This window comes from Pimephales promelas, chromosome 9 (assembly GCF_988280905.1).
Source record: "Pimephales promelas chromosome 9, fPimPro1.hap1.1, whole genome shotgun sequence".
Taxonomy (NCBI): Eukaryota; Metazoa; Chordata; class Actinopteri; order Cypriniformes; family Leuciscidae; genus Pimephales; species Pimephales promelas.
Window position 1 is genome coordinate 37075711 of NC_142777.1, and position 23076 is coordinate 37098786.

The 23076-nt window shown below is 34.2% G+C and overlaps 1 protein-coding gene across 6 annotated transcripts in view; it reads right to left on the bottom strand.

Moving 5' to 3' along the window:
- The window catches only part of kcnip1a (Kv channel interacting protein 1 a), a 47240-nt gene that overhangs the window by 10411 nt on the left and 13753 nt on the right, over positions 1-23076 (bottom strand). Inside the window, exons 1-2 of one of the 6 annotated variants that reach the window (XM_039655088.2) lie at positions 12176-12414; positions 4554-4580 (exon numbers count right to left, since the gene is read on the bottom strand). The exons of 3 other annotated variants lie outside the window; for them this stretch is intronic. In XM_039655088.2, coding sequence (XP_039511022.1) covers positions 4554-4580; positions 12176-12233 — 85 coding nt within the window. In that variant the 5' untranslated portion in view covers positions 12234-12414. Of the gene's footprint in view, positions 1-1792; positions 1925-4553; positions 4581-12175; positions 12415-23076 lie in introns of those variants that run through there. 2 more of the 6 variants (XM_039655090.2, XM_039655092.2) reach the window with 2 other exon arrangements.

The following is a 23076-nucleotide window of genomic DNA, read 5'->3' on the forward strand; positions in this document are numbered from 1 at the left end:
CGAATGCTGGTGTTGATCTGAAAGATTGCATGAGATGAGAAGATACACAGATCATGGATCGTGTGGTTTCAGAAGCGTACAAGTGCAGAGGAACTCCCATGTGTGTTAAAGACGACAACACCGCAGAAAAACACACGTTTAACATTCACAGCATTCGAAGAGATCACTTCCTTAACATTTATTCATTCATTTAGCAGCTTTTATCTTCAATGACATCATCAACGGGAGACATCACAAGCTATTTCGCCCTTCAAAATGTCTGTCAGTATGTTTACCTATGTACTTTTATTTTATTTAAAAACAAAAAGAACATTTTCGTTACTTGAAATAAAACAATAACAGACGTTAAATCAATATATATATATATATATATATATATATATATAAACTTATTTCAGCTAGTTGCCAAGCCAACATTACATTTCTCATATTAATTTAGCTAAACTTCAAATAAAAATGTAAACACTAAACAGACAAAAAAAAAAAAAAATTATGAAAACAAAACGTTATCTAAAATTAAAACTGATTTTTTAATTAAAATTCAAAATATTAATAGAAATCTCAATGTTAGTATAATAAGACTGATTCTGTATATAAACTACTATATCACAAGAGTCACAACAATCAAAGCTCAACTAAAGTGAGAAAAACAAACAGACGTACAGTTTGAAATATGAATATGATCTTTCTGTCATGTTGACACAGGGTGTGTGTGTGTGTGTGGCCTTGGATAAAATGTCCCCTCAAAGATGGCAATATCCGAAATCCTTGTCCTTGTGGGGATATATTTTGGTCCCCATTAGGAAACACGCTTATTAAATCATATAAAATGATTTTTTTTTTTTTTTTTTTTGAAAATGTAAAAATGCAGAAAGTTGTGTGTGATGGGTAGGTTTAGGGGCAGGGTTAGTCTGTGAGTGTGTGTGATGGGAAGGTATAGGGGTAGGGGTAGTGTATAAGGGGAGAGAATATACAGATACAATATAAACACCATTGTGTCTATGGAAAGTCTCATAACACAACGTGTGTGTGGGTGTGTGTGTGTGTGTTACAGCACTGAAGGACACACACAGGTGAGGTGAAAGGTCATGTGCCTGAGGCTCTCAGTCACTGCTGTTCAATGTCATTTAGCAGTGTCACATTACAGTACTGCACTCTCTCTAACACGCACACAAATCTGCAAAAACACACACTGATTAAAAAAAGTATTTGTCATTGCAAATAAGGTTATTGGAGTATATCTCTCTAATTCAAAATGCATGTTTATTTCAATGCCATTTCTTTGCAATTATTTGTGAAACTGAGTAAAAATAGTTTCTACACCTTATTTTTTTCAGTGTATTCATCTCTGAATTAGTCTATTTCCAAAAACTATATATATATATATATATATATATATATATATATGTATATATAAATATAAAAATAACTATATATAAATATTTGTTTTATTTACAGATTATGTAGCAAAATAAAATGATATATATATATATATATATATATATATATATATATATATATTATTTTATTTTATTTTTAGCAACATAATCTGTAAATTAAACATAAAACAAATCATGCAACATTTCTTTTTCAGTGCAAGTCTAAAGCATTTTTCCCGGTCTGCTATAAACACAATTATTATGAACGTTTCTCTCTTTTGAATTTCATATTTTCCACAGAAGAATTACAGTATAAATAATGCAACTTTCAGCAGAGGTTAAATCTGATTCAGCAAATCTCATTATCAGACATTCATGTGTTTGACTGAGTGAGATGTGTGTGTGAGACTCACCCTCAGTGCTGATGAGTCCGAGTGTGTGCAGGAGTTTGAGAGCTCCACACAGCAGCAGAACTATAGCTAAAGTTTGCAGTCCCTCTCCCTCTCCTTCCTCCATCACTGCTGACTCCTGCGCTACTGCCTTAATACTCCTCTTTTACTCTCGCTTTCAATACCGTCTCTTTCTGTTCTCACTGAGTGCGCTGCATCCACCTTTATATACACCTCTCTCTCTCTCTCTCTCTCTCTCTCTCTCTCTCTCTCTCTCTCTCTCTCTCCTCTTAGACATCTAATTCTTTGTTTCCCAGTTTGTACTCTTTCTTTCTCTCAGTCTCTCAAGTTCAAGGTCTCTCTCTCTCTCTCTCTCTCTCTCTCTCTCTCTCTGTGTGTGTGTGTGTGTGTGTGTTAGAAATATTCACTATGCCATCTATTAAATGTTCATTGTGCTGGAACATATGAATATGAATTGAACATCAAACAAGATGTTAATGAACTTCACAGACTTGCAATTCAAGGAAAGCACACAAAAGTAGAACAACACAAATAACTACACATTCATTATGCCATTCCCTGACATTTTGAGTAAGAGTACACGTCTAAAACATTCTAAACTCAATATCAACACAATTAGCACATAGTGTATTAGCACATAAATATATGTTTGTAATTTAGTGGCATGCCAGCTACTATTGCAATATCTTCACCGTGAAAAACGGGTATAAATGTAGCAAAATAGGGGACGGATGGAATGATGGATGAAATGATGGATAGATGGATGGAATGTTGGGTGGAATGGTAGATGGATGGGTGGAACTGATAAATGGAATGCATGGATAGAATGTTGGATGGATGGAATGATGGACAGAATGGATGGATAGAATGTTGGATGAATGGATGGAATGATGGACCGAATGGATGATGGATTGAATGGTGGACAAAAAGATGGATGGAATAGGCAGAATGGTGGATGGATGGATGGAATGGTAGATGGATGGGTGGAACTGATAAATGGAATGGTGGATGACGGAATGATGGGCAGAATGGATGGATAGAATGTTGGATGAATGGACGGAATGATGGGCAGAATGGAGGGATAGAATGTTGGGCAAAATGGATGGATAGAATGTTGGATGAATGGACGGAATGATGGGCAGAATGGATGGATAGAATGTTGGATGAATGGATGGAATGGTGGACAAAAAGATGGATGGAATAGGCAGAATGGTGGATGGATGGATGGAATGTTGGATGGAATGGTAGATTGATGGGTGGAACTGATAAATGGAATGGTGGATGACGGAATGATGGGCAGAATGGATGGATAGAATGTTGGATGGATGGAATGATGGGCAGAATGGATGGATAGAATGTTGGATGAATGGATGGAATGATGGACAGAATGGATGGATAGAATGTTGGATGAATGGACGGAATGATGGGCAGAATGGATGGATAGAATGTTGGATGAATGGATGGAATGATGGACAGAATGGATGGATAGAATGTTGGATGAATGGACGGAATGATGGGCAGAATGGATGGATAGAATGGTGAATGGATGGATGGAATGTTGGATGGAATGGTGGATGGAATGGTGGGTGCACGGAATGATGGACGGAATGATGTACAGAATGATGTACGAAATGGTGGACGGAATGATGGATGATAGAATGACGGATGGATGGGGTGTTGGATGGAATGGTGGACGGAATGGTGGATGAATGGAATGTGGATGTGGAATGATGGACAGGATGGATGGATGGAATGTTGGGTGGAATGATGGAAGGAATGGATGGATGCAATAATGGATTGGGTGGAATAATAGATGGAATGGATGGATGGAATGTTGTGTGGAATGATGGATGGATGGAAGGAATAAATGGATGGATGGAATGTTATGTGGAATGATGGATGGATGGAAGGAATAAATGGAATGGTGGGTGGAATGATGGACAGAATGGATGGATGGAATGATGGACGGAATTGGACTAAACAGATTAGAATTTTGCCATACGGCACCGTCAAATATCCATGACTCTGTTTTCAACAAAACACACAGAATATTCTGAATCTATTGATTCTGAATAAATAAGAGCATTATGGGACACGGGAAATGTTCTTCCAGCGTGATCCTTAATATGTAAATACAAAATAAATAGGGTGGGATTGCAAACAAACACTGATTATTAATAACACCTAATGTTTCTAGACAAATATGCGTAAGTCAGCAACTCTTTACAATATGGTTAAAATGTGTTAATGTTAATTAAATACATTAGTAGTTAATCACTTTATTAATTAGTTTTTTAAAAAACAAAACATTTACTAATACATTACTAATAGATTGTTTGTCATTTAATGGGCCAGAGTTAACATGAACTAACAAGTTCTACTGCAGCTCTATTCATTTCATTCCATTTTAATTATATGCTCTTAAATACAAACGCGAAATACTTCAATTCATACTCATGCATTATGGATTCTGAATGACGCAGGAGGAGAGTGTGTTTGTGTGTTCGAGAGTGTTTGTGTGTGTGTGCGAGTGTGTGACAGAGAGAGAGTGTGTGTGTGTGTGTGTGTGTCCTTCACACTCTCAGGTGAGACTGCAGCCCCAGGTGAGTCCTGCCCTTAGGTAGGACATTAAGAACGATGTCAACTCATCGACTGTGTGTGTGTGTGTGTGTGTGTGTGTGTGTGTGTGTGTGTGCGTGTGTGTGTGTGTGTGTGTGTGTGTGTGTGGCAATGCACATTTCAGAGAAGAATAAAAATTAAATACCATTGTTTGAAGATCCGAACATTGTTGCTATAAAACAATCCACAATAAACATAATTTCAGAATAACATGACCATGTCCTCCTAAAGACACATAATTGTTAAGCAGAAGTGTCACACACACACATGCACGTGCACACACACAAATGCAAATGCACGCACACACACACACACAAAGCACTGCTGGTTTGATTAACGAGCCTCGTTGAAAAGCGGGCAAAGCTCATGTGCAACACATAGACACAACAAAAGAGACAAATTATTACAATATTATTACAGATCTAAAAGTTCCCAAAACATGAATTAATTCAAAGGTGCTGTAAGTGATAAATATTTATTTCATAGATTCATAAAGTAGAGCACCTTTAATTCATGAAACTGCATATGGTTCGGTCATGGTTTATATCTAATGACATTGTGATGGCAGACATCAAGAGAAATATATTGTAGCGATTAATAATTAAATAAATACATATTATATATTTTCTTTTTAAATTTTAGTTAAATAAAATAATCTTGTCATGTATGTTTTTATATTTTGATAAATAGTTTCCTTTTCCTCTTTAGGCGATTAAAATGGCCACTAGATGGAGACAAACATCCACAAAACCAACCACATCACACGCAGCAGTTATTCAGAAATATATTAATAAATAAATACAAAAGGAAACGCTACATCACAACCCTTTCACCACAACATTTCATACAAGTGGCTGTTCTACATTCGCAAGGACTCGTTTTCGGTGTCATAACACACACACACACACACACACACACACACATACACACTTCACTGTAATCCGGTTTAAACTGCCAGTTTGCATAATCTGAATTAGCATAATCTTTGTACTACCACGATAGCAATCGAGAAGAGCTCCGTTTTTGAGAGCAAAAGTGAAAATTCACACATTTCTCTCAAACACACAGAAAATCACACTGCGCAAATCAAGGCTTGACGCATTAAGACAAAAGTTAATCACAGACACACACTTCTCATTACTCGACCTGTGTAAAACCCGATACACACGTTCAGCCGTCTTCCTGAAGACAAGTTCAGCTTATAATGACAAACACGGAGTTTTCTGTTATAATATTTGCAATTTTGGGTCAGACGTATGAAAGCGTGCTTATGACTAGCAACAAGCAACCAATATTAATTCATTCTACTTATTACAACATTGACGTATTTAGGCTGATTTGCAGGCTGGAAATCAAATCAAAATCACTTTGGACTTTGAAAATATACTGACATAGCCTATATCGTGTTTGAGACTAGTTTCTCTCGTCGGTGAGGTGAATTCTGTCGATTTTTGCTGCCTTGTCGAAAAATGCAACTGTAGCGCGAATTGATCACAGAATGCCGGTTAAAGTCGTATGAAATACAATTATAATACAATTCTAAGTTATGAGTAGCTACTGTATACTGTAGACTACTGTTTTTATTTTTAAAACGGTGTGAAAAGTAAAAAATTATCATAAAATATTCATCTTTGACTTGTCAAACTGAAACTTTCAGTTACTCTTTTTTAGCTGGCTGACCGTACAAATATTCATATGGTAGTAACTTAAGCATTTTACACAAGGGAAATAATACATTATAACAGGAAAACGTACCTTTTGTTAAAAAAAAAAACCTGCGAGTCTGCACATGCGCATTACCGATACGTAGCAAATCTCGATGGGTAGCATTAATCGTCATCCCAATATGCACCACAATAACAAGTATACAACCAATGTAGCCTACGCTCCGCGTCATCATCCATCCATCCATCTTCCAATAAATAAAAAACGAGTGAGTCAGATACTGAGTGAGCCGGAAATAATGCCGCTTTTGCATAGTTTGTGCTGTTTAATAATCATTGAGTAGTCATGAAAAGATTTATCCTGAACCCTGTCATGGAAAATCTTAATTAAACAATTCAATGATCAATTAAAAAGGAATGTATACCTGTAGATATTACGCTGTTGCCGTTTTGATGTATGTATTATATTCACTATTCAAATGTGTCTGTATATTTATTAGGGATGAAACAATATATCATGTTACAATATTTTGCGATACAAAAATGCAACAATATGAAATTAATAACCAAACCAAAATAAAAATTACTGTGTGGGAAAAAAAAAATCAAGTTTAGTGTCAGTAGTAGCTACTGCATTAAACTGGCCTACTATATATAATGTTGAATATAATGTATAATAATGCAATGAGGGAATATTTGTGGGTCCTGATAATGCCAAATGTCTTGATACCAGTAAAAAGCGGCTTACTTTATTTTACATACATCTCAGTGACAGAGAAGTGTTTATCTAAAATAAGTCATCAGAATCATGAATATGTTTATTCTGGTGTCTCTATTGTCCTGTGCTTTGGGTTATCAGGACCAAAGCATATTCATTTACACCCCTATGTAATATCATATTTAGCATTTTAATCAACAGTCCATTTTTTGTTAATCTTTTATCATATGTCATGGAGTATCGCAATAATATCGTATCGCGATATGTATCGAATTGTGATACACCCATAATATTTATTGTTTGTGTACTACTTGTAACTGTTGTTTCCTGAAGGAACCATTTCATTTTTATCCATTGGCATGCGATGTGCTAAAAATGACAACAAAGCTGAATTGTTTCATTTAAAACTATAGACGCACATCAAGAGTATAAAAATAACTCTCTCTGACTCTCAGCCACACAGAAAGAGCGTCTGCTGCAGTTCTCCATCAGTGTCCAAAGCACACACACCAGCGGAGGAAGAGAGAGAGAGAGAGAGAGAGAGATGAGGATTTAACACAAACACAGCAGCGCTCCACCACACTTTGATATCTAGAGTACGGTGGCCAGTGTGTGAGATGTGCACAAGAACAAAATAATGATGGTATTACTCAAGAATTTACTTAAATGATCCACTTTCAGGTCGAGAGGATCGTGTGGAAATGGATAATGCTGATAATTTCAGATTATCTAATAACAATAAAATTAATCAGCCCATCTGATATGCAAACACATTCTTACAGTGTTTGTAACACACAGAGAATGTTCCAGAAGGGTGATTCAACAAACAACAAGAAACTGAGAGAGAGCGAATGAATGGTGTGTGTGTATGGGTGTGTGTGTTGGGGGTGAAGTGAAGACATCTGAAATATTCACAAGAGGAAAACCCACAGCCACAGGTCTACAACACACACATCCAGAATAATCTCTAAAACTATATATTAGGGCTGTCAAACGATTAATCGCATCCAAAATAAAAGTTTGTGTTCACATAATATATGTGGGTGCACTGTGTATAATTATTTTGTATGTATATATATATATATATATATATATGCAAATACATGCATGTATATTTTTTTAATAAAAATAAATTATTTATTTATTATTTAATTAAAAATTTTAATTAATGATTTATTTATTATTTAGAATAAAAATATTATTTATGTATAAAATACTTATATATAATATAAATTATATATAAATCTATATACAGTATATACATGAAAATATTTCTTAAATATACACATGCATGTGTGTGTATATATATATATATATATATATATAAAAATAGACACGTGTACTTTTATTTTGCGATTAATGCGATTAATCGTTTGACAGCCCTAATTTATACTAAATATTTTCATAGTTTCAATTTCCCGTAAGATTAATCCAAATTTTGTAAATCTGAAGCTCTTTGGTCATTTTTGACCGAAAAATGTTTTTTCTTCTTCTTTATTGGAATTGTACGAAACTTGGCACTTGCTATGTGAAGGTTTGGTACTTGCTGTGTGAACATAAAAACTTGCTTCAAAAGGTTAACCGTTCCTGAAAAAAAGCTCATTTTCTTTAGATAACAACCTCAACTTTGGAGCACAACTTGTTTAGATTTATGGCTTTGATTTTCCTCATGGTTTTAGAGTAAAATGTGTTTTGAATTTGAAAGTAATATTTCTGTGCATTTTTCATAACAATAAATGTAAAATTCTTTTTTTAAATTGACTTTTTTTCAAAGTGTTTTTCTTTAAAACAAGACCAAACTCAAGATTTATCACAGTTCAAGTTGGAAATGGAAATTTCATTTTCAAGTCTATGCTCAAAAAGTGAATAAATGGATTATAGCTAATGCATAAACATCATTTAGCACCATAAAATCCCCTTAAATAAAAACTAAAATATGGTACATTCATTTAATTTAAATAAAAAAAAATTGTCCTTTTTGACTGTCACACGAGCAGCACCATAGGGTTAAGTCAAGTGATCTTGACATGTTTATCAATTTATAAATATTCAATGAAAAGTGATGCACTATTCTCAGATCAATATCTCACTCTCTGCCGGTCACGGCACGCATCACATCTGATGATTTCAATCCTGTCCGTTTAATCTTTTCCCGTCCTGAATGTAATCTACAAACTACATCAGAAAATTATTCATTGTCATCATGATGTCCAACAAAAGTAATCAGTTTTAGGTGATAAATTTCACACTTATTGTCTATAAGCTGTTTTGTACGTGGCGCCTATAAAATAATTTAGCAAATTCATTAAAATCAAAATTGCTTTCTGCCTCGTTTTAAACAGATACGCTCATTCACAACTCATGTATCATCAGTTTCCCTGCTTATAAATAACTTAAGTTTGGTCATTCAGATCACTGAAACTCGTAATTGTGATATTTCTCACATGCACGTTATCCCAGCGAAATTGTGTAAGTCCATTTTTAATACAGAGATAAACCTGAAGCTGAAGAGCAAAGATCCCAGACTTGTTTCCAGGCCTAGACTGAAGATTTCACGCAAATGAACAAGAACAAGAGAGCGAGAATGAAAGAGTGAGAACTTAATTGGGCGTATCAGGTTTAATTTATGGATCTCTGTACAGTTGATTTCATATTCCTCATGCTTTGCCCCATCTTGCTAATTTTTACTGCGCTGAAGCGGCAAACAAAATTAATGAGCGACTTCAGCTCTAAAACATGCAAATGACCAAAATTGGATTTGATTGTTTTTTTACACCGTGCCAACTTCGTCTGTTTTCATGGTGAAAACTATACTTGAGTAATTAATATTAAAAAAATTATGTAATTAATTTAGTCAATTATGTTTCTCTATAAGTTGTGGAATATTATTATTTGTTTATTATTTAGATCCCCATTAGCTAAAATATTACCATCAAAGCTGTACGACAATGAAGACAAACACAGACGTGCTCACAACATCATCTAACTCACACACAACACCAAACATAACATAATATCACAATGTAAGCTCTTACCACTCTTTGGGTTTAATATAAAATATGAAAATCACATTTCAATTGCCATAGCTCATTATCCAATCATTAATATTTACATAATTTCAGTTACTCCAAAGAAAATAAATACAATCTCAATCTTTTGGAAAAAACTATCATTGCAAAAATAACGTGAGCGAGCATGCCAGCTTTACTCTATAACACGATGTTCGTTGAAGTTGATTTGTTCGACAGGCAGGTGACGAGAAACACCCTTCACTTGATTGAGAAATATAACTTTAATAACTTTCTGGGCCGGCAAGTTTCGATCCCAATAGAAGCCTATGAAGGAGTGATCCAGCTCTCAGATTTAATAAAAAATATCCTCATTTATGTTTCGAAGATAAAGGAAGGTCTTACAGGGTTGGAACAACATGAAGGCGAGTCATTACTGACAGAGTTTTCATTTTTGAGTGAACTATCCATTTAAAGTGACGGCAGCCTAATAAACCTGCTTCGGTCTGTGTGCTGTATTAATAAATAAAAAATAGACTAAATCACTCACTCCTCTTGACTGACTAACTTTTGGAGCTTTAAAACCCCCTTAACTGTCACTTGCAATCTAAATTTACTTCACTATATTACTATTAAATCCTAATCTAGTCTTTACAAACTATATATCGTTGGAAAGGACTAAGGCAGAATGCATACAATTAAATTCAATGGAATTCAATGGCACCCGGTGGCTATTTTTGGTATAACGCCTAAACAAAATCTCATGGGAACATCAAAATTTGTGATATCAACTTTAAATTTGGAACACGACTTGGTTAGATATATAGCTTTCATTTTATAGTAAAAAAAATATTTATTTTATATTAAAAAAAATAGATTAATAAATTCTATTTGATTTAATGTAAATTATAACCGCCATAACTTTTTCATACTTTCATTTTTTTGAGTGCTTTCACTTCAGTAATAATCTGCTGATTGTTTTCTTTAAAACAAGACCAAACTTGGGTAGGCCTATATATATATATATATATATTCCAAAGCATTCTTGAATTACAACCATTTAAGTTTGTATAGTGCATTTTAATGTCAATTATCAAAAAGAGGGGTGACAGGTAAGGGGTTAATAAGAATCATTATTTAATCCATATACATATGTTTACATTTGATTATTCAATTTTTGTTGTTAACTAAACCTATAGGCCTGAAACCCTAAACCGCTTACTTTTTACGCAATGAAACAGTAAAAGAATGTTAAACTTGGATGTGTTTCAGTTGTTAAAGTTTATATTTATTTTACACACTCAAAGCAATAACGAATATAGCATTATTTAACGCACTTTTCTTCAATATTGTGCAGCCCTAATATCATATTAAAACCATTTCTTATCAGCTTTAGATAAATTGAAAGGAACAGTTCACTTAAAAATGACAATTCGGTCATCATTTACTAAAGATATTTTAAAGAATGTAACCAAACATTCTAGTATTTCTTTCCTACATTGAAAGTCAATGGAGCAACTGTCTGGATAGCCACATTATAAATATCTACTTTTGTGTTTACAGAAGAAATTAATTCATACAGGTTTGGAACAACTCGAGGTGGTGAGTAGCCTAAACCTTAACGATGTCAACATTTTTATTTTTAAGTGAACTATTCCTTTAATGCAGCCTATATCTTCCGCTCAGATCACTGTGTTTGTGTGAACACCTAAACAACAGGTGCTGGTCTCTCTCTCTCTCTCTCTCTCTCTCTCTCTCTCTCTCTCAGGTTCTCGGACATGAGCGATGGGTCGGGACCCTTCTGACGTGCACACACAATAACACACCAATTTGCCATCGCCCCGTTACCATGACAACAGTGCTTCCAAGGTAACAGGCGGGAACGGAGCGGGCATGCAAGTAGAGTTTCAAACACATATGCATACATGACCCGACATCAAAACACGCACACACACACACACACGCGCATTATGCACGCGCTCTGCTCTTCTGCAAGCTGTTGACTCGCTTCACATTAAAAACACTACGCAGCTTCATGAGTCACGTAATGCGTGCGTGTTTCAGCGTTTACGTTATTAAAGAGCAGAAACACTGGCGTCGGTCAAACGGCACTTGTTGCACAGCTCAAAAGAGGACGTGTGTGTGAGTCATCTAATTACTGAAAACACACACATGCATGCAACTCAAGGATGCACATACAAACACACGCATGCATGCATGCTATTCAAGGATGCACATACAACACACACATTCAGGCATGTTATTCAAGGATGCACACGCAGTTTGAGTCGGGCATATGTTAAGTTCTCGGTCTACCTGTCTGTGTGCGTGAGAGACAGACAGACAAACAGACAGACAGAGTGAGTCCTCGTCTTACCTCTTGATGGTCGTCTCTGTCTCGTCTGTAAGCTCAGTGTTCCGACAACCGCCCCCATGTTGTAACAGTCGTATGTGTGTGTGTGTGTGTGTGTGTGTGTGTGTGTCCGTCACGTGCGTTTATATCAGTCTCTCGCTGTGTTTCTCTGTCCAACCATCATCATCCCGTCTTCTCTGTGTCTAATAATCAAACGCTCCTGCCTCCGACTGCTCGCTTCACCCCTCCCTCCACACACACTCGCGTTCTCGCTCTCTCTCGCTCTTTCTCACATACGCACTTGTTCAGCTTTACTCTCCATCGCGCCAAAACATGCCTGGGTTATATTTTTTTTTGACCCGCTACATTTATGTGTGTTAGAAAATATATTTTGAACGAAAAAAAAACTCACTTTGGGACAATTAAGATTTGTTGCAATGAGTAAATATTTTTAATATAAGTATAATATATTTAATATAAATAAAAATCTTTTTAATATTTTTAATTATATTTTTAATATAATTTAATTTTTAATATAATTGTAATATATATTTATATATGCAAATATTTGTTTGACATTTTAATGACAACTAAGCACCCTAATTTTCTTTATAAAGAATAAAGCTTTTTTTTTGACATTCTAATGACAATCAAGCACCTTCCCAAAAAATGTAAAATATTATATATATATATATATATATATATATATATATATATATATATATGTGTGTGTGTGTGTGTGTGTGTGTGTGTGTGTGTGTGTGTGTGTGTGTTATAATTATATTTCTAATTTGAAAAAAATATCTTTACATAATGGTAGAAATTTTTGATGGCTTAGTTTTAAACTCATGAATTACAATAAAGAGGAATCAATATTGAAAATTACGAAATAAAGTAATGTCTGCGTTAATTTTTGCCCCCTAAAATGAATCAAAATTAAACTCTTTAGGACAATTAAGATTTCTTTTTTATTATTATTTTTAAATATATATATATTTACATTTACATTTTAATGACAATTAAGCACCTTCCCCTTTAAATTTAAAATAAGTAAATACAAATAAATAAAATGTATAGGCTACATGTTATAATTGTATTTCTATTTTTTTTTCAATATTTAAATGTTTTTATTGTAATTAAAAAAATAATAATATTATATATATATATATATATATATATATATATATATATATATATAAACACACTCACCTAAGGGATTATTAGGTACACCATAATGTTTGACCCACTTTCGCCTTCAGAACTGCCTTAATTCTACGTGGCATTGATTCAACACGGTGCCGAAGACATTCTTTAGAAATGTTGGCCCATATTGAAAAAAGTAGTTATAAGAACTATGAAAAGCCCATTTAGACGACTACTTTTCTGGATGATTGCTCAACTAGAAAAAAAAAATATTTGTGAAAGCTTAACTACATTAAATAAAAGAAAATGTAAATTAAAATAATTAATTTATTAAAATTCATTAAAGTAAATAAAAATAATTAAATACAATTTAAATTTAATTATAATTAATATATTCAAATAAATAAAATCATTTAGATGCAATATTTTAATTTAAGGAAAAAGAAAGAATCTGGTGTCATACGAGTAACTAGGATGCCAGCCCAAACTCAGGAAGTTCGATCTTACTGCGTTGCTCTGATTGGTTGTAGGTTTACCGACTATCCAATTGAGTGCAGAGTTGTTGTTTTTTTCCTGGTTCGGTTAGGACACGCTTCATAATCAAAGCCCTACGGAGCAGTTTCAGACTCATATTCCAACAAGAATAGTCAGGCTAACGAGTAACATTGTACAAATCTGTTGTTTGGAATAAAAGGCATATAATAAGCTTATTTAATATTTCAAAACATCATAAAGCTCTAAATAATGTAGATTGTAAGAATGTTAATAACTGAGATGGATGGATGTACATGCACGAGGTAAACTCAGAGATGAAAAGGTGGATCCTTTCCAAAGGACAGAAATTCATAAATCTAAATGAAATACTTCCACAGCGGAAAAAATACGTTTGATTAAAAAATTGAGTGCCATTGCATCAGGATAACGTTGAGATATGAGGCCTGAGACGTCCATCTCCTCTCTCTCTCTTTCTCTCCTCAACAGAAACAGAAAGAAATGGCTTTTTCTCCAGACATGATACGAGTGTTTGATGTTTTACACCAGCAGTGGTTTAATAAAGATTGGAAATGGAGGATGAGGCGACAGAGCGAGAGAGAGAGAGAGAGACGGCCTCAATAACATACTCTCGTCCCTGAGGAAGGGAATTGGCTATAGAGTTATATTAGAAGGTCTCTGACAGAAAGGCAGGACATGTTTTGATCGAATGGTTGTTGCCGCCTGTTTCTACACAACGATGTCAAACAAACAGTGAAGAAAGAGACTGCGTGCCAAAAAGCATGAATATAAATGATGCTGCGCACTCACGTGTGTCATGAAGATATGGGCAATATATACTAGAGCCAGTGTTCACAGCCTTAACAGGGTTACACTTTATTTTAAGGGGTCATTGTTACAGTGTAGTTATATATTCAGGTACTGAATAATATTAAAGGGATAGTTGACTTTGAAATAAATTTTTGGTATGTTTTAGCTCATCTCAAGGGCATCCAAGATGTAGGTGTCTTTGTTTCTGCAGTAGTTTTAATTTTGATATTTTTAGGTTAAACCATTCTTGTCTGTCAGTCATATAATGGAGGTCTATGGTCACCACCTCAAAGAGCATTCATTTTTGATAGTTTTGATAATTAATTTTTGATATGTTTTAGCTTACATTAAGGGCATCCAAGATGTAGGTGTCTTTGTTTCCGCAGTAGTTTTAATTTTGATATTTTTAGGTTAAACCATTCTTGTCTGTCAGTCATATAATGGAGGTCTATGGTCACCACCTCAAGGGCATTCATTTTTGATAGTTTTGATAATTAATTGTTGATATGTTTTAGCTTACATTAAGGGCATCCAAGATGTAGGTGTCTGTTTCCGCATAGTTTCAATTTTGAGATTTTTAGGTTAAACCGTTCTTGTCTGTCAGTCACATGGAGGTCTATGGTCACCACCTCAAAGAGCATTAATTTTTGATAGTTTTGATAATTAATTTTTGATATGTTTTAGCTTACATTAAGGGCATCCAAGATGTAGGTGTCTTTGTTTCCACAGTAGTTTCAATTTTGAGATTTTTAGGTCAAACCGTTCGTGTCTGTCAGTCATATAATGGAGGTCTATGGTCACCACCTCAAAGAGCATTAATTTTTGATAATTAATTTTTGATATGTTTTAGCTTACCTCAAGGGCATCCAAGATGTAGGTGTCTTTGTTTCCACAGTAGTTTCAATTTTGAGATTTTTAGGTCAAACCGTTCGTGTCTGTCAGTCATATAATGGAGGTCTATGGTCACCACCTCAAAGAACATGCACAGAGAAGTCCAAATTAAACATGATTTAATGACTCGTAAATGTAAGTACACATTGATGGCCTAAGACACGAAACGAGCGGTTTGTGTGAGAAAACGAACAGTTTTTATATCGTTTTTACCTCTTGTAACCGCAGACAGAACCTAAAAATTTCTTGAGACTGATTCAATGATTCAAAGTAATGAATCACATTGAAACCTATATTGCCAAATACTGTTATAATAACATTAACGTATTACTCGCTATAGTATTTTGTCAAACATACTGTAAATCATCAGACCCAGCAGTCAAATGACATGATCTGATCACACTGACCCGAACAACACAACGATTCAGTTCATAAATCACAAATGAGCAAATGTGCAAATCAGAAAAAGAAAACCGTGTGCATAATAAAAACATTATGTAATTAATTTATGATTCATTTTCCAATTAAGGCAAGCACACACATAATTATAAAGTCTATCTGAAAGGACTGTTATGCAGGCCTCAGTAATTACTATGCATACAACAACATAAATCAAATGTCATTTTTAAAAAATCACACATATTAATTTGACAAAAACAATCACACAAACACCAAACATGCAGAGATTAGCTCGACTAAATCTATTTGTCTGGTGGAAAATGGAAATATGATTAAATGAACATTACTGTTCAGATCTCAGAAGTAAATCTTTCTGCCAAACGTGATTCTGTGACGACATTTTACATCATTTACTGATAAACTAATACGGCTGTTTATCAACATGTGTTCTGAAGACGTTATTTCCATTGTGCCGCACTGTTTATGCTTTGAAGATGTCAGCCGGCTCTCAAGGATGAAACTTTTACCCGATTCATAAATCATGCAATCCTTATAAAAATGCACCATGGTAACTTAAATTTCTGCAAAAAGTGCTCCATAAACTTTTCTAATTATTCCACTTACTTCATGATTACAACACTGTAAAAAAATATTGATGGTTTAACTTAAAAAAGTAAGTAACCTGGTTGCCTTAAAATTTTAAGTTGATTGAACTGGAAAAAGTGAGTTAATACAATGAAGGAGATTAATTTAATCATCAGAAACTCAAAATAATAAATTATCTCAACTAAATAAATTATTATAAAGTTGATTTGACAAAAGAAAATATGTTGTGATAACAAATCTTGAAAATATTTTTTACAGTATAGGCTCATATAATGTGTTATGCATTTTAATAGGTTTTTATAATTATAATAAAAAAATCATTATTGTTAAATGAAGTTGATTTTATTATAGTTATTAATATTATATAGTATTGTCAATAATATAACCAACACTAAAAACAATGTTACGTAATAAGTAACTATTATCATTATAATTATTACAGTATATTATTCTTATAATTAATATTTTGTTAAGAACAATAATAAAACATCAGTTATATAATAATAATAATAATAATCACCACAAAATGAGTCCAAGAAAACAATTTTTGCAAAAGACAAATAATATTATATTCAATATTTTCGTCATTAATAAGCTGAGGTGCTGAGAGTACCTGACATTTAATCACTTCTTGCTCTTCCTCTTTTCTCACTTCTAATTTAAGTGGTAAATGGCCAACATAAAAACATAAAATGGTGGAATAAAAAGCAGAATTTCTGTTTTTCTTCCATGACTACTAATAAAGACCTCAGACATATTACAAAAAAAACAATTAGCGTGCCCCACTGATTTCCCACAGCTGAAGTCACACACACACACACACACTTCTGCTGTGTTCATCTCCTCCAGTGGGAGTAAAGCAGCTCCTCATATCTTAATGCATGCAGAGAGCTTGGAAAATTAGCATTTGCATACAAAAAACTATAAAATGTGCGTGGTATTACTAAGAATATGGATTAAGTTTTTAGACATCCACTATGCTAAAAAAAACATGTTTTTGCAACTCAAGTAGCTTTTACATTGTGAAAATATTGTTTTTAAGGATCCAAATAAACATAATTGGAGTGTTTTAGAAGAAAATACCTTGGTGTTTCTTTGCATTTGTGAAATTTGATCAAAATTATAGCACTTTTATTGTGATTTAAAGCTAGTTTGAATCTCCATAACGCCTATATTAATGCGGTGACATTTGTTTTGTTGCAAGGCAGAGAAATGAAAAAGCACGACAAAGAAAGCGGATGTGTAGTTTTGTCACCCACTCTTTTCATTCATTGCCTTTCATTTTTCCTTGCTATCTTGACCTGATTTTTCTCTCTCTCTACGGAGGTCTCAGTGAAGAGATGTCTTTATGTAATGAATGAATCATCTCTAACGTCTGCTGTTCAGGGCCGTTAAAGGGATAGTTCACTTTGAAATTAATTTTTGGTATGTTTTATGTTTCCTCAAGGGCATCCAAGATGTAGGTGTCTTTGTTTCCGCAGTAGTTTCAATTTTGAAATTTTTAGGTCAAACCGTTCTTGTCTGTCAGTCATATAATGGAGGTCTATGGTCACCACCTCAAAGAGCATGCACAGAGACGTCCAAATTAAACATGATTTAATGACTCGTAAATGTAAGTACACATTGATGGCCTAAGACACGAAACGAGCGTTTTTTGTGAGATAACGAACAGTATTTACATCGTTTTACCAGGTGGTGACCATAGACCTCCATTATATGACTGACAGACAAGAACGGTTTGACCTAAAAATATCAAAATTGAAACTACTCTGGGAACAAAGACAACTACATCTTGGATGCCCATGAGGTAAGATAAAACATACCAAATTTATTTCAAAGTGAACTATCCCTTTAAACTCATACAGCTGAAAGACGGAGAGAGAAAGAGAGAGAGATAGACATTTAATCTGCTCACAACCTGTTTGTTCAACAGCCCATAAAACAGCCGTGTGATAGATAAACACACCTTCTGTGTATGTTGTCACCTATCCTCCGCTCGCTTTCTAGACAGAAACATCTGGAACAGAAACTCGGATTGCTTTCCACATCATCAGGTTTTTTTAAAGGTGTTAAAATACTCTCTCTGAGCCGTTCCACAAAATCACGGTGTATTGGCACAGCAACATCGACTCAAGGGGCGGAGCTAACTGTTTTCCCGACCAATGGAAGACAGGGGGGGTGTTTGGGACCAAGGCCTAAAATGAAGTCTTGAATAGGCTACATACGCTACATAGACACTGTTCAGCTATTATTAATAATTATTAATTAATTAAAGTCCTTTTTCCTTTATATCCGCGGGACTAGCGTGTGATATCTTTCTCTTTAGCAATCGCGACCTGCTTCATACTACTGTAATGTTAAAAAACATGAATGTTTGCACTCATCCATAAACATTACTTGACAGCAAGTCCCATCATTCAGCACATCACTACGTCATAAACCTACGCCTTTGTTATTGTTGGAAACTGCGCCCTCTTGTGGCAAACCTTCCTATTGTGCCTTTAAGTTTGAAGGTGTTACTCTAAAAAATGACTAGCATGTTTTAACAGATCACTAACATAAATTAACATGTGGATTGTGGAAAAAGCATGATTTAGCACATTGCAAGCATGAATTAGCATGATTTAACACATTGTTAGCCTGTTTTAACACATAGTTGTCATAATTAACATGCTTTTAACATTATTTAACACATTGCGAGCCTGTTTTAACACATTGTTGGCATGTTGACAAATTGTCGTCATGATTTAACTACATGTTTTACCACGTTGCTATCATGATTTAGCACGTTGCTGGAATGAATTATCATATTTTAACACATTGCCGACATTAATTTATATCGAATTATCGTGTTGTTAGCATGAGTAGCTTGCTAGCATTAATTAGCATGCTTCTAACATGTTTGCTAACATGATTTAACACTTTGCTAACATGATTTAGCATGTCGATAATATGTTTTGGGACATTGTTAGCATGATTTAACACATTGCTAGCCTTTTTTAACACATAGTTGGCATGATTAACATGCTGTTAACATTATTTGATACATTGCTACCCTATTTTAACACATTGTTGGCATGATTAGAATATTGTTAGCACGTTTTAACACGTTGTTAACATGAATTAACAAGTTGTCGTCATGATTTAACATGTTGCTAACATGTTTTACCACATTGCTGGAATGAATTATCGTATTTTAACACATTGCCGACATTAATTTACATTGAATTATCGTGTTGTTAGCTTGAATTAGTATCTTGCTATCATTAATTAGCATGTTTCTAACATGTTTGCTAACATGATTTAACACTTTGTTAGCATGATTTAGGATGTTGATAATTTTGGGACATTGTTAGCATAACACATTGCTAGCCTTTTTCAACACATTGTTCGCATGATTAACATGTTGCTAGCATGAAATAGCATGTTTTAACACGTTGCTATATGTAAATATAAATCTAAACAAGTATTTTGCTTCAATTATGGTATTTTCAGAAAAGATAGATATATTTATTTTTATTGAAAATGTGATCATTTACTTATTTAATTTTTTTTCTTATATACTTATGCATATTAGGGAAACACAGCACCGGTCATATGAACAGCATTATAGCAGTGAAACTGCACCAGATACAAAACCTGAACACATTGTGATTTTAATCATCGCGTTTTAATTTACTAGCAACAAATTAGCATTTCAACATACAAAATGGACACAAAAGCATGGTTTTCTTTAGTAAGTGGTTACATTTTAATTGCTCTCATTAGCGAGGGTCAAACAATCATCATAGTTTGGTTTGAAACACCTAATGTTGCCATTCTCAAGTTCTCAGCTGATTTATTTACCAGCCAAAACTCATTTTTACCTTCATTTAACATTTGGCAAGTGTTTATATTGTGTTTACAGCAGAGATTACACTTTCAGTGGGAGGAAAACACATGCTACAGCTTCAATACCCGATGCCTGGCCACTTAATAATGAGCCAATTTGAGCCATTCATGCTGTGATGTTGCATCCAAAAACCAGCACAAACCCTAACATTTGACCCAGACACTGTATATACACCATTGCATTGTGTTTTTATTTACAACAACATAAATTTATCATGCCAGACCAACCTGTGCAATATTAACAGTATTTCCTATTGCAATGAATGGACAGACGTGCAACTCAAAAGTCTCAATTTGGCATGCATTATATTCTTGATATGCAAGTAAAATGAAATATTATGGTATTATATTTCTTTGTGGTTTAATTATTTATGCATCACAAGGTTAAATCAAAAGCAGCTAAGTGGCTTTGTCTGTGTGAATTGAAAAAAGCAACACGCACACAGACACACACACACACACACACGCAGACAGGTACACACACACACGCTTCATTTAAAGGAATCTGAACAAATGGAGCCAATATTCCTCGACACGGAGCCCCGGGCCAAAAGTGCTTCATTAGAGTGACTTATACTGACAGATAGTAATCTAGCATTTATTTATTCCAGCCATTAGTTATTAGTGGTGGATAAACCCACTAACAGTAATCCCACAGCGCAGACATCAGTGTGTGTCTGGATCCCGACAGTGATCTGAATGCTAATGCAGCCCACAGTCTCAGATCCGTGGTGAACGTCGTACAAACTCAATGACCAACAACAGACACAATCAATAATCAAAGCAATTACCTGAAACTTACAACAAGTGTAAGCTTACACCAATCACAAAGCTATAAAATGGCTCTTTAGCTCCGCCCACTCCCATGAAGCACTGCGAGTGACTTCGAGTCGATCTCCCTAAACTCTCAAAATACTGAAATGTTTGTATCCATTATGCATATTTTGTAATAAATGTAAAAAAATATATATTGTTTTTATTAGAGCCCGACCGATAAAGGATTTTGAAGGCCGATACCGATACAAATATTTTTGGGTTTTAAAATCCGATATTCCGATATTTTTTTTTTTTACTAAATATTGTTTGATTTCACACACACGTGTAAAAGAAAAGCTCACTTTTCTGCACAAGATACGTTTGATACTTTTTCTCCATGTCTAAATGTTCACTCCTCGCAAGTATAACTTACATTTTAATAATACAGGGACTGTAACTAGAGATATGCTAGTTATAAATACGGTAATAATTACTTTATTTAGGCAGAAAAAGTTCATTGTGGTTTCCAAGCTCATTAATGTTAACGTTTATTTATTTATTTATTTATTTATTTAGAAAAGGGACAGTGTACATTAATAAACATTCTTAAATGTAAATGTACCCAAATTAACCCAAAGGCTAGTTTTACGTTAGCGGTCTTCCACTGATGATAGTGGCATTAGCTAGCTTTGTGGTTAGCTAGTCTATGATGAGCCATAATTTAGCAATAGATAACGTCATACTGCAAATTGTAAAACATACATTTTCAATATAACAGGCCAAGGAGAGACGATTGAAGCGTGTTTCGTCCGTTTTTATTTCATTTTTTAAATATTCATTTATCAGCCATTATAACTGCCGATACCGATATTATGGAAAATGCCTAATATCGGCCGATAATATCGATCTGGCTCTAGTTTTTATTAGAGCCGGACCGATAAAGAATTTTGAAGGCCGATACTGATACAAATATTTGTTGGTTTTAAAATCCGATATTCCGATATATATCGGCCGATATATATATAATTTTTTTCAGAAACGCGAACAAAACATTAACAGATTTCCCTAACATTAGCTATTTGTAGTTATGTGTGAGTTTTATCTAAAATAATATGATAATGCATTTTAAAGAGAAACTTGTTTCTTTTATTCTCACAACAGAACAGACTGATGATAGTGGCATTAGCTAGCTTTGTGATTAGCTAGTCTATGATGAGCCATAATTTAGAATGGATGGATAACGTCATACTGCAAATTGTAAAACATACATTTTCAATTTAACAGGCCAAGGAGAGATGATCCGTCTCATTGCTATAACTGTCAAGAGCTATTAAAGAAATACTTTAGTCACATTGTCAAAAGTTAAAAGGACAGTCAGTCAACTACAGTAACAACACAACTATTACTAGCTAATTTCGCTTCACTCTCGGCTTATTTAACAGGATCAAAACTGGACATGATCATCACAAATTTTGTCCTGCGTATTTGAGTTTAGAGAACTGACGCGGATGTTCTTTTAATTGTTATTCAAGCAATGTATGTATCGTGACCAACTCAACGAGTGTAGAGCGCCCTCTGGTGGACAAACCATACAACTCGAACACTCATGACATAGTTGAAGCGTGTTTCGTCCGTTTTTATTTTATTTTTGATATATTAATTTATCGGCCATTATAACTGCCGATACCGATAGTTTGGAAAATGCCTAATATCGACCGATAATATCGGTGTGGCTCTAATGTTAATTTTTATACATAATCAACTTTTGTAAATATGATTTTTACACATTTTTCAGCGCTGTGCTCGTTGTCTTTTGTCTTCCGGTCTGTATTTTCACCGCGATCTTGCACATTTAAATCTTCCCGTTTGTTAAAGGACAACTCCGGCGCAAAATGAACCTTTGGCCTAATAACACAGTGGTATCAAGTCGACCATTC